Genomic DNA, 14,397 nt, shown 5'->3' on the forward strand with positions numbered 1-14,397 from the left:
ATAAAAAAACATTTCATATGATATGGCAAACCTGAAAGGCAGAGCCCCTAAAAGGGTCATAATGTTCATATTCAAAAACCAATAAAATCTGTTTTAAAAAAAAAACAAAAAAAAAAACGAAGGGAAGGTCAGACAATAAGAGAGCAAGTAGATGCTGAAGACGAGGAGAGATGGCAGGTCCTTGATGTAAGATGTGTGATTTACATTGATATTAAATTTACTGTGAGAATAACTGGCCCAGTGGGAAAGGTGATGAAGGAAAGAGGCCTTTTGAGCCATTTATCCCCTTACATAACAACTAGAACAGATGAGGTGAAGGAGAGGGTAAAAGAGTTGTCACTAGAGAGTTCATATCGTACATATTGACACATTACCTAGGCAGCTGAGCTGTAGAATTTGGCATTCAGTAAAGCGGTGACACAATACGTTTATAAACATATTCATCTATCAAAATTGTAGCGATCCAAAGTAGCCTCACCACAGTGGATCTCCCATCCATTTGCCTTCCTTCCACCGATGCCATCGCCTGCGTACGCTCCTCTTTTGACCCGATCTCGACGGAGGATTTGTGACTTGCTGATTTAAATCTCAGGTTCACCTTCTGACCCTTGACCCCTTCCGTTCTAGCAAAGGTAATGGATGTTACCATTCCGGTGTTGAACTCCCTACTGAACAAATCTGTCATCTGGGACAGTCCCCTCTAACTGGAAACAGGCTAAAATGTTGCATCTTCTTAAAAATTAAAAATGCAGACCCAATATCCTCAGTAACTATCGACCTTTCTTCCTGCTGCCAGCCTTTTCTGCAGTTGTGGAGAACTTTGTGAATCAGCAGCTTTCCAGCTACATAGAGTCCAACAGGCTCCTCCACTCCAACCAGTCGGGATTTAGGCCTACATTTAGCACTGAAACTGCACTCCTGGAAGTTTCCAAAGTGATCAAATTCCCTTTAGATGCAAGTGGAAAAGCAGTCCTAGTATTGTTGGACCTAATTGCTGCTTTTAACACGGTCCCACCCTCTAAGCTGCTTGCGCGTCTTCATGAAATAGGCATCAGGGGCACTGCAGTGAAGTAGCTTAAATCCTTCCTTGAAGATAGATACCAAGAGGTCTGGTTGCCACCTTTTTCGGCAAGTAAGAGCATTGTCCCGGTGGGGCCTCAGGGCTCATTCCTTAGCCCAACTATGTTTAACATCTAAATGGCGGCATTAGTAGAATCTCCTAAGCTGATGACACTCAGCTACTGTTTTCTTTCAAGAAAGATTAGCCAATTGATAAAGATGTCTTTAAAACCTGCCTATCAGCGGTATTCTAGTGGATGGGTACAATCAGCTCAAATGCAGCACTGATAAGTCAGAGGTCCTTAGCTTTGGACATAATTTCACTCTTACCCTGCAAGCTCACTGGCTGAATGGGTCCCCCACCCAGTGCTCAAGCAGAAGCAGTGAAAAACTTGTCAAGTTGGACAAACAGCTGACTCTACAAAATCACATTAGCACAGTAGTTGACACATGTTTCGGTCTAATGTGAACGGCTAAAAAAAAATCCTGCAAATCCTTTCCCTGCCTACGATGATAATGGTTAGCTTGGCCTTGATTGTGTCCAGACTAGACTATGCCAATGGCCTTTATGCAGACCTACCACCATACCTGCTGCAGAAACTACAAACTCTCTAGAATGCAGCAGCTGGGCTGCTTCTTAAGTTACCTAGACGAGTCTCGATCTCATCTCACCACAAAACCTGCATTGCCTCCCTGATAAAAATAAAAAAAGAGGAGGTCCACTTTAAGACCCTAGTCCTTATGTGCAGAGCTTTGAACCAGTCTGGAACTGAATGTCTGTCCTCTAGGATTCAACTCTACTCTCCCCTTGGAAGCCAGCGTTCTTTCCACTGACTTATATGGGGGCACCAGTATGCCAATTGTGGGGTGTGCAAAGTCCTAAGCAAACACATTTAGAGGGAGAGAGCTCAATTACTGGGGTCCTGGTTAGCAGGATCCCAGTGAAAACAGTTGAAGCATACTGATTGCAGGCACAAAATGGGGGCAACCATGCCAAAAAGAGTGACTTTCCTACATTAAAACCTTAAGATGATGATGAAGTCCAATATCATCCGGGCGTGGGAAACGTTTGATGCAGTGAGGCATCAGAACAGGTAGGTAGTGGAGCTTTTGAAACCCTCTGTTCGAGCTCATTATATATATATAACAAACAGTTCTGTGGTGCAACCCTATCTCATCATGGTCAGCATACCAGTCCTCCGCTTCCTGCTGACAAGGTTCAGGCTCAGTCAATTGCACTGGCTGTTAGCCTCTCCAAGGGGGTCAGATTTTAGTCCTTGTGGGTGTGATTTTTATCTCTGCCCAAGACCTATTACATTTTGTTATGGTTTGTGAATTTTATGTGATGCCATGTACAGCTTTTATTCAACAGTTTTTTTTTGTTTTTTTTAATATGGCTCTTTTAGTCAAGTTTATCCGGACCTAATATTTTTACAGTTATTGGAAGACGGCTCCATATGTTTCTCCATCGCAGGTTTTCTTGCAAATGCTTTTAAAATAAGATGTTTGCTTCCTGATTGATCGCCCATCAGTTTGTAGGCGCTTGCCTTGAATTTCTCACTCTGTGCAGAAAAACTCCAGTATAGGCAGGAATTCATTTACCACTTGGGGAGTGGCTTATTTAGGGACAGCTGGCATTAATTTATCAATTCTTTTTAATGTGAAATGTTAATGTAATGGTGATATTTTTTTGATCAGTATTTATCCTGATTGTTTGTTTATATATGACTTTTATGGCGTTTGATAAATAGTAAAATAAAGATTATATTGATTAACAAATGACAATAAATAGATGCTCAGCTGAGGGTGGATCGCATCAACCCAAACACATCGGCTGACCTGCTAGCCCACAGCAGACTCACATAAGGAGTCTCCTAGAAGGGCACAGGAAACAACTATTAAGTACCGTAGGAGTAGAAAGAAAGGGCCTCATGCACCCACCACCCAGTGTTGTATGGTTGCCTTTTCTCATCTTTAAAGACCTCTTCTCACTCAGGGGGCAGCGAGTACACTTCGCTTTTGTCAGGGAGTCTGGTTTTAACGGTTGCTTTTGATGATACTGCACAAATGTTGTTACAGCAATAAAACGTCTACTTTTGATAACAAGTCTGTACATGCGACACTTGCATTTTATTAATAGTGTTGGTGCACTCCTAGCAAAGTATCGCTGTGTTCAGATACCAAGTATATATGCTTCAGTTTTCTTTTCCTAGATACCCTTCCTTGCCAACATTCCCTCATGTTAGGATTAGTTGAGACAGTGCTCCACAGCTGTTCACGGTCAAAGGTAACTATAACTCGCACCCTCGCCATGCACTGCTAATTACCCCACAAATTACAGCACTCATGACATCTTTGATAACATCATTCATAATGTCACTGCAACATGTGCAGTAAACTTATTGATCAGATAACTGTGCATGGTGGGGGTACAAGTTATAGTTACCTTAGGGGGCAAGTTATAGTTACTTGAAATAACTCTAACTATAATAGGTGAATTTCTATGTTTTGTAAATGTAAAATGTGAGCCTAACTATAACGTCCCTGTAACCTTTGTTTGTTTTGTTTTTGTTTTGTTTTTTAGGTGAAGTTGTATGTCATTTTTGTAAATTATATTTCCTAACTATAATGTCCCTGTAACTTTTGGTTGGTTCAGTGAATTTCTATGGTTTTTTTAACGTAAAGCAATTTTCATTATTATGCGTTAATCCAACCACCACTGTGCACAGCCTTTGGCAGTGCACAGCGGGGCTTGGCCGCAGGGCCTGCCCTGCAGCCAACCCTCATAACTACCTAACCCTGAAGCTTGCTTTTGGGACGAAGATCTATCTTTCTGCCAAATTTGGTGTAATTCCGTTCAGCGGTTTGGTCTGAAGTAGTGTTCAAAATTTTGAAAATTCCTATTGACATAGAATGGGGGGAATAGTGTTTTGGGGCCTCCCTTTTTTCTCAGTCTCCGCTTGACCGTTCACCCTGAAACTTTCTAGAAAGCAGCTGAACTGACTATAAGTTGTGTTGATTCATCAAGTAGTGTCAAAGTTATTGGGAAATCAAAAAACACTCCGTCTATGTTTAAAAAGAAAAAAAGAAGAAAAAAGTCCCAGCTATAACTACTTAGTGGTGACCGCCACTAGGTAAAATATATATGTGTGTGTGTGTGTGTGTGTGTGTGTGTGTGTGTGTGCGTGCGCGCATGCGCTCTCATCAGGGCTGGCTTTAGCACTGATGGTGCCTGGTACGACAATCTTTTTTGGCTTCCCCCTCCTTACTCTCCCCCACCCCCCACCTTTCCCATGATCTCCTTCTTCATGAATTCCTTCACTACCGCTCTCCAACCGTGCCCCCTCATCTCTGTATATCCCCTTTTACATACATTTCATTTTTTTAATGTGGTACTCCTAGTTCACTCGGAGTTCTGGGATCTGCATGGTACACGCTTGTTGCAGCAGGCACGTTAACCCTTTGCGTTTCTTTATGATGAGCCAAAACTGCCACTTGACAAAATTCTGATCTCTCTCCAGTAGGAACAATAATCACCAGTTATCTTGACATTTTTATTATTGCCTGAAAACTGCTGGACGCACTAGGAGGTTCACGTTCAGATTTATTTTTGCAAGCACAGAGCCCCACCACCCCCCAAGTCAGCGCCAGGTGCGGCTGCACCGGTCGCTCCTCCCTAAAGCCGGCCCTGGTTCTCATTCTTCGGGCTCGTCCCTCGGGTGCTGATGGGTTCCAGATACAATGCTCTCTGAATTCTGGTGGGAACACCGGGGAGAGAAGACGGTTTGTCGAGGGCTGACTGGCGGGTCCCTCCTCGCTGTCCGCACTCCTCCTTCTAATAATATGACCCGTACATCCCTCACTTCAGAGCCGCTTAATTTCAAGAGCGTCCCTGGAACATGTGCAATAAAATGCGTCACATCGCTGATGTAAAAGGTAAACAAAAGGTACACTGCTTGTGTACTGGACACTCAGAATGTAAATGGCAGCACAGAGGTAAGATGCTTGTCTACTGGACACCCATGGTGTAATTGGTAACACAAAGGATAGAGTGCTTGTGTACCGGACATCGCTAATGTAAATGATAAAAGGTAGAGTGTTTGCGAATTAGACAACCCATGATGTCCATGGTAACACAATAAGTACAGTGTGTATTGGACACCCATGATGTACGTGGTAACACAATAAGTACAGTGTGTATTTGACACCCATGATGTACGTGGTAACACAATAAGTACAGTGTGTATTGGACACCCATGATGTACGCGGTAACACAATAAGTACAGTGTGTATTGGACACCCATGATGTACGTGGTAACACAATAAGTACAGTGTGTATTGGACATCATTTGGACACCCATGATGTACGTGGTAACACAATAAGTACAGTGTGTATTGGACACCTATGATGTCCGTGGTAACACAATAAGTACAGTGTGTATTGGACACCCATGATGTCCGTGGTAACACAATAAGTACAGTGTGTATTTGACACCCATGATGTACGTGGTAACACAATAAGTACAGTGTGTATTGGACACCCATGATGTACGCGGTAACACAATAAGTACAGTGTGTATTGGACACCCATGATGTACGTGGTAACACAATAAGTACAGTGTGTATTGGACATCATTTGGACACCCATGATGTCCGTGGTAACACAATAAGTACAGTGTGTATTGGACACCCATGATGTACGTGGTAACACAAGAAGTACAGTGTGTATTGGACACCCATGATGTACGTGGTAACACAAGAAGGATGTACGTGGTAACACAAGAAGTACAGTGTGTGTTGGACACCCATGATGTACGTGGTAACACAAGAAGTACAGTGTGTATTGGACACCCATGATGTACGTGGTAACACAAGAAGTACAGTGTGTATTGGACACCCATGATGTACGTGGTAACACAATAAGTACAGTGTGTATTGGACACCCATGATGTACGTGGTAACACAATAAGTACAGTGTGTATTGGACACCCATGATGTACGTGGTAACACAATAAGTACAGTGTGTATTGGACACCCATGATGTACGTGGTAACACAATAAGTACAGTGTGTATTGGACACCCATGATGTGCGTGGTAACACAATAAGTACAGTGTGTATTGGACACCCATGATGTGCGTGGTAACACAATAAGTACAGTGTGTATTGGACACCCATGATGTACGTGGTAACACAATAAGTACAGTGTGTATTGGACAGCCATGATGTACGTGGTAACACAATAAGTACAGTGTGTATTGGACAGCCATGATGTACGTGGTAACACAATAAGTACAGTGTGTATTGGACAGCCATGATGTACGTGGTAACACAATAAGTACAGTGTGTATTGGACACCCATGATGTGCGTGGTAACACAAGAGCTACAGTGTGTATTGGACACCCATGATGTACGTGGTAACACAATAAGTACAGTGTGTATTGGACACCCATGATGTACGTGGTAGCTCAATAAGTACAGTGTGTATTGGACACCCATGATGTACGTGGTAACACAATAAGTACAGTGTGTATTGGACACCCATGATGTACGTGGTAACACAATAAGTACAGTGTGTATTGGACACCCATGATGTACGTGGTAGCACAATAAGTACAGTGTGTATTGGACACCCATGATGTACGTGGTAACACAAGAAGTACAGTGTGTATTGGACACCCATGATGTACGTGGTAACACAAGAGCTACAGTGTGTATTGGACAGCCATGATGTACGTGGTAACACAAGAAGTACAGTGTGTATTGGACACCCATGATGTACGTGGTAACACAAGAGCTACAGTGTGTATTGGATAGCCATGATGTACGTGGTAACACAATAAGTACAGTGTGTATTGGACACCCATGATGTGCGTGGTAACACAATAAGTGCAGTGTGTATTGGACATCATTTGGACACCCATGATGTGCGTGGTAACACAATAAGTACAGTGTGTATTGGACACCCATGATGTACGTGGTAACACAATAAGTGCAGTGTGTATTGGATAGCCATGATGTACGTGGTAACACAATAAGTACAGTGTGTATTGGACACCCATGATGTGCGTGGTAACACAATAAGTGCAGTGTGTATTGGACACCCATGATGTGCGTGGTAACACAATAAGTACAGTGTGTATTGGACACCCATGATGTACGTGGTAACACAATAAGTGCAGTGTGTATTGGATAGCCATGATGTACGTGGTAACACAATAAGTACAGTGTGTATTGGACACCCATGATGTGCGTGGTAACACAAAAGCTACAGTGTGTATTGGACACCCATGATGTACGTGGTAACACAATAAGTACAGTGTGTATTGGACACCCATGATGTGCGTGGTAACACAATAAGTGCAGTGTGTATTGGACACCCATGATGTGCGTGGTAACACAAAAGCTACAGTGTGTATTGGACACCCATGATGTACGTGGTAACACAATAAGTACAGTGTGTATTGGACACCCATGATGTGCGTGGTAACACAATAAGTACAGTGTGTATTGGACACCCATGATGTACGTGGTAACACAATAAGTGCAGTGTGTATTGGACACCCATGATGTACGTGGTAACACAATAAGTGCAGTGTGTATTGGACACCCATGATGTGCGTGGTAACACAATAAGTGCAGTGTGTATTGGACACCCATGATGTGCCTGGTAACACAAGAGCTACAGTGTGTGTTGGACACCCATGATGTGCGTGGTAACACAAGAGCTACAGTGTGTGTTGGACACCCATGATGTGCGTGGTAACACAAGAGCTACAGTGTGTGTTGGACACCCATGATGTGCGTGGTAACACAAGAAGTACAGTGTGTGTTGGACACCCATGATGTGCGTGGTAACACAAGAAGTACAGTGTGTGTTGGACACCCATGATGTGTGTGGTAACACAAGAAGTACAGTGTGTGTTGGACAGCCATGATGTACGTGGTAACACAATAAGTACAGTGTGTATTGGACACCCATGATGTGCGTGGTAACACAATAAGTACAGTGTGTGTTGGACACCCATGATGTACGTGGTAACACAATAAGTACAGTGTGTATTGGACAGCCATGATGTACGTGGTAACACAATAAGTACAGTGTGTATTGGACACCCATGATGTGCGTGGTAACACAATAAGTACAGTGTGTATTGGACACCCATGATGTACGTGGTAACACAAGAGCTACAGTGTGTGTTGGACACCCATGATGTGCGTGGTAACACAAGAGCTACAGTGTGTGTTGGACACCCATGATGTGCGTGGTAACACAAGAAGTACAGTGTGTGTTGGACAGCCATGATGTGCGTGGTAACACAAGAAGTACAGTGTGTGTTGGACACCCATGATGTACGTGGTAACACAATAAGTACAGTGTGTATTGGACAGCCATGATGTACGTGGTAACACAATAAGTACAGTGTGTATTGGACACCCATGATGTGCGTGGTAACACTAAGTACAGTGTGTATTGGACACCCATGATGTACGTGGTAACACAAGAGCTACCGTGTGTGTTGGACACCCATGATGTGCGTGGTAACACAATAAGTGCAGTGTGTATTGGACACCCATGATGTACGTGGTAACACAAGAGCTACAGTGTGTATTGGACACCCATGATGTACGTGGTAACACAATAAGTACAGTGTGTATTGGACACCCATGATGTGCGTGGTAACACAATAAGTACAGTGTGTATTGGACACCCATGATGTACGTGGTAACACAAGAAGTACAGTGTGTATTGGACACCCATGATGTGCGTGGTAACACAAGAGCTACAGTGTGTGTTGGACACCCATGATGTGCGTGGTAACACAAGAAGTACAGTGTGTATTGGACACCCATGATGTGCGTGATAACACAATAAGTGCAGTGTGTATTGGACACCCATGATGTGCGTGGTAACACAAGAGCTACAGTGTGTATTGGACACCCATGATGTGCGTGGTAACACAAGAAGTACAGTGTGTATTGGACACCCATGATGTGCGTGGTAACACAAGAGCTACAGTGTGTATTGGACACCCATGATGTGCGTGGTAACACAAGAAGTACAGTGTGTATTGGACACCCATGATGTGCGTGGTAACACAAGAGCTACAGTGTGTGTTGGACACCCATGATGTGCGTGGTAACACAAGAGCTACAGTGTGTATTGGACACCCATGATGTGCGTGGTAACACAAGAGCTACAGTGTGTATTGGACACCCATGATGTGCGTGGTAACACAAGAAGTACAGTGTGTATTGGACACCCATGATGTGCGTGGTAACACAAGAGCTACAGTGTGTGTTGGACACCCATGATGTGCGTGGTAACACAAGAAGTACAGTGTGTGTTGGACACCCATGATGTGCGTGGTAACACAAGAGCTACAGTGTGTGTTGGACACCCATGATGTGCGTGATAACACAATAAGTACAGTGTGTATTGGACACCCATGATGTGCGTGATGTAACGTGTGCACCGCTGATGTCAGTGGGAACGGAACAAGTTGTCAGTGCGCTGATACGTATCTTGGGCTCTCTTTGCAGGCACCCATGGACATCCCAGGCTTGAACCTCAGTCAGCAGGAATACTACCCCTATGTATACTACAAGATTGATTGCAATTTGCTGGACTTCAAGTAACCCACTCCTTGTCCGGAACAACCTGTATCGCTGATGTCCCACCCGACGCAAAGCTGCAGTACAGCACATTTTAATTCTCTAACCATGAGCCTGTATCGCATTCCCTGTACCTTGGTGCATTTGCAATAGTGACCGATCATTTTCTTTTTAGGAAAATATGTATGTATTTTTGCTTTTAATTAATCGAGTGTTTCGATGTACACTGAAAGAAATCAGAGTCTATTTATAAGCAGAAGAATATTTAAAGGTTAGGACTATTCCATGTTAATATAGTGATGTGCATTATTTCCATATGTTGCCATTGTTTATAAATACCCTGTTTACAGAGGAACATTGTGTAAATGTTTATACCATTGAATTCACTGTATTTAGTAGATTAAATGTTCAGGTGTTGCCGAATTGTGATGTAAAGAATTATGTGCGATATTCAGTGTTTGTGCTTCCTGAACATTTTAAACTACATGCACTGTCAACCACCAGAGGAAATAAAACCATCATTTGTGAAAATGTGTGCTGCCTTGTGTGCCCGACGTATTGCTTAAAAGAAGCAGCCATTCGTTAACAGACCAACCTAAGAGGTGAATCGGTTTCCTCCGAGTCCAGCACCGGTGCTGGCTGCTGCCTGCTGCCTGCTGCCTGCTGTGCAGTCACAACTCCGTCCCACTGCGAGAGCTGCCCGTTGAAGGCATCCGTCCCAGCATTCACAGCTTTTCTCAGTGAGTCGAGAGCTAGTTCCCACCCCAGTATTGTAAATGAGATGGGTAGTTTGTGACTTTTGGTACTAACCCCTTTGTGTTATCGGGGTTTTCATTGTCCCTCAAATGCAGAATGCTGGTCGCACCACAATGCTAAACATTGCACTCCGACTAGCATCTCTGTTTATCTGCAAATTATAAAATAATATTCTTGTATAGTTTCCAGTTTTTTGTGCACGCAGCTTGGACTGGAGCAGAGTGTTCACCTTTGTTGCTAACATTTCATACAAGAAAGGTCCAGTCATTCAGACTAGGCCAGCGTTTCTCCTCTCGTCCCAGGACACATCGTAGTGGCCACTTCCTGTGTGCAGATGACCAGGTAGTCTATCATGAGAGCTGCATTTGCAGAAAGCAGTGTCACAATACGTGGAGATGGGGCTGAGCGTGTTGTCCTCTGTGTGTAGCCATCCGTCCTCTTTCAACTGCAGCTGTTCCCAGATAAGTAAATGCTTAGGTTTGGTTGAGGTGAACCCAACTGAAGATGCATGGCTACTGTTCACATCTTTCCATAGCTAGCTGTTCCCAAAAGTATTTGCAGCACATATACGTTCCGATGATTGTGATGCATATTGTAAAAATAAATAATCCATCTATTGTAAGATCAAATTTCGAACACCAAATCGTAAAATAAATACATGGATCATCAACTGCCCCTGGTTAAAAATTACATGGGGAGGCTCATTGGAATACCCTTGGGTTGCAGCTACTGCAGTACAAACATGATGATACGCGTTTTGCACAAGGGACTGGTGATTATAAGCCCAGGGTATCTCGGAATTAGTTATTACAGATTTTCTTTCTGTTTCCTCCCGACTACGAAATCATACAATAATTGTTGTTCGCTTCAGTGCTTAATTTGTAAATAAAAACGTGCCGGTGCCCAAAAGCTCTCCTCTGAAACATGCGGGTGCTGCAATTAAATGTTCGAGCACGGTATATTGAGGCAGCGTAATCTTGAAGCCATCACTGGTCTCTTCAGTCCATTTAAAGCACCTTCCTTGCCCCTTCAGCGGAAACAACCGGCTCAAATTAAGCCCTGGGTACCCTACGTGAAGACGTTCTGTCGCATATTAACCACGAGTGACGGCTGTTTATACTTCCTTTCTCATTGAGTGAATGAAAATGAATCCGTGTAATGTGCACTTTATAATGTCTTTGCGCCTGATCACTGGAATGATAATAAGGGAACGGACTAGGAATACATTGGAGCATTTTTGCATTATTTCTTGTGTTGTAGTCCCATTCAGTTCCATAATTCATAACAGGCGACTGCCTTACAGAGTTAACAAAGAAGAGTCTGAATGGCAATTGTTTGCCTAAAAATCTGTAGTCGAGCAAATACATACTTCATAAGGACCCAACCCCTGTTGTAAGCCATTTTTCTAGGAACAGTGTACACAGCACGTGGCCTGCGGTCATCTGTCCAAAATCCTTCTCTGTTGAGTGAGCATGCAGTGTCTACTCCAGGCCAGCTACTACGGGCATCCCATTAGGGCCTGTGGTAGCACATCTTTTCAGTTTTAAAGACCACACCCACTACAACTCTCATGGAACAATGAACAGTGCATCCTTTAAAACAACATCGTTTTCTCCTGTATTAAGCAGCCGCAGTTCTTCAGCAGTGGTACAAGTTTCAAGCAGTCAAACAATATAACGAAATTTAAATTTTGAATTTATACCTGCTGCTGCTTCTGCCAAACCTTGAGATGACTGACAGCGAAGAAACCATTTTTTTATGACTGGAAGCAAGATAATGCATACCCCAGAAGGCCTAGATTGATCAGAAGAGACTGAAAAGCAAGACCGGTACATAAAAGAAACCCACCACTGAACAGGCTAGAGTCAAATGCAAAGAAACAAAAGACAAGGTCTCCACGTGGAGGAAGAATTCAACTCAGCAGGACACAGACATTAGATTCGGACGCTAACGTGCCGCAGCCACCGAGAGAAAGCGACAGTGGCGCTGATGAAACAGACCAGATACCTAAAGTAACACCAGAGATACGCCATCTGCTGTGAAATGAGGATACAATGGGTGTATGAGGAACGTTTCGATAAGTATTGTACTATCACTGCTGCTGCAATTTACACATGTATCTTTGCTCCAGCACCAAGAGAGCCAGATTTACTGTCACAGCAGTTTGGTAAGACTTGGACTGTCCAGAGCTGAGCCCGAGGGTTGGAGTTGGATGTTTTTATTAAATAGGAGACTGACAACTTGAAGCAAGCTGTAGAGTGGGTTAGCATGGTGTAAAGGAGAGGGTCATGGGTACGACGGTTACACAAAGACTGCCGACTTGTACATCACAATTGTGACCAGATAGGTAGAAATGGCACAGATCAAATACAGAATTGTGACTTCTAACAAATAAGGGACCGAAAAGAATGTGACAGCATATACTCTTATATCAGAAGGGATGAGATGGACCTGTCTCTATCGGATGCATGCCCGGCAAAAACTGAAGGTGCTAATATTAAAAAAAAATGATGCCGAGGACAGACGCTCTTCACAAGGAGAACTCTAGTCTGGATCAAATTAGAAGTATCTTATATGGTACTCTCCAGCAAGATGGATCCAGAAGGCATGTATACAATACTGACTGGAACACCAGACTGTAAGTTTCTTAGAATAGCCACTGTGACAGCGCAGAGATCCTACCCTGCCTGACGCTGCACCTGCTGGAGGCGGCTCTATCTCCGTCCAACTAGAAAGTGGACTATACTTGCATACTAGACCTGTTGCAGGTCAGATCACACGTGCCTATTACACAAGTGGCGAAGAATGCTAATGACCTCAAGAATTGGAGACTAACTTTAATCAGCATGTGGGGGGAACTAAACCTAACTCCAAGCGGATACAAACTACTCATCCATGCACGATTTGCACTCCAGACTGAAGATGGTTATCCTGTCTAAATAAAAAAAAAAAAACTGAAACGGAACAATACAATAGATGGGACATCTAGACTGAATATCATCAGATCATAATTCTGTACTGGCATATCTATACTAGGGAAACACAAAGCACACATCCCTACCCAACTTAAATAACAGGCCTTGCTAGATACCATACCACACAGGAACAGTACTTTAAAGACAACTATGGGTTTGTTAATGAAGTTAGGGTAGAATGGGAGGGATTTAAGGCCTTCCAATGCGGCACATAGGTACAAGTGTCATATGGGTGGGGAAAAAAGCACTCAACAGAGATGCACTAAGACTAGAGCATGAAAATCGCTTTACGTAAACACTTTACATTTCTCCCTCTTATAGTAATGGTTTAAATGAATTCCATAAAACTCATTTCATTTTTCTCCTATTTCCAAGTGTCACATTTACAAACAGCGGGTGTCTTGCTCCCAGTGGCCTGTAGATACTGTGCTGTGTTTATAACTGAAAGATACATCCATTGTTTTAAATGGGAGGAATTTCATGTGAATAAACCATGCTTCATAAAACATTAAGACACAATTGTTTTAATTGAAAGTGGAAAAAAAAAATCTGAATTAATGCTTCATATAAATATTTGTCTTCACTTTAAATTTCTCTCTTTAAAAAAAAAAATCTGTATTTTTCAGTTATGAAAATGGCGCAGTGTCTACTGACTGAGCGAGACCTGCTGTTTGTAAGTGCAGCACTTTGAAATGAGATAAAATTAGTAAGAAGTTAATCCTTAAAGTACATTTTCATTTTCTCCCATTTAAAAGCATTCAGAAACATAATTTTGTTTTCGCACTCCAATATTGAGTTGACAAGGATTTTTATTTGAGTTGAATACCTCAGTGCCCCAGCCTGTCATAAATCTGACTGAGCACTGCTCGTTATCAGGCCCTGCTATCTGCAGGTGATGATGAGAATGTCAAATAAATGCAACCTTACCATAATTTTAAACGGAAAATTTGACTCTGTGCTTCTTTAAAAATGAACTTAAGGCTGTGGCTAC

At 42.9% G+C, this 14,397-nt stretch overlaps 1 protein-coding gene across 2 annotated transcripts in view; it reads left to right on the top strand.

Moving 5' to 3' along the window:
• The window catches only part of ATP6V1C1 (ATPase H+ transporting V1 subunit C1), a 360,600-nt gene extending 350,394 nt beyond the window's left edge, over window positions 1-10,206 (top strand). For both annotated transcript variants that reach the window (XM_069220590.1, XM_069220591.1), the window contains one exon: window positions 9,604-10,206. In XM_069220590.1, the coding sequence (XP_069076691.1) occupies window positions 9,604-9,699 (96 nt within the window). In that variant the 3' untranslated portion in view covers window positions 9,700-10,206. The remainder of the gene's footprint in view (window positions 1-9,603) is intronic.
• The last annotated feature ends 4,191 nt before the right edge of the window (window positions 10,207-14,397 follow it).

This window comes from Pleurodeles waltl, chromosome 2_2 (genome assembly GCF_031143425.1).
Source record: "Pleurodeles waltl isolate 20211129_DDA chromosome 2_2, aPleWal1.hap1.20221129, whole genome shotgun sequence".
Classification (NCBI taxonomy): domain Eukaryota; kingdom Metazoa; phylum Chordata; class Amphibia; order Caudata; family Salamandridae; genus Pleurodeles; species Pleurodeles waltl.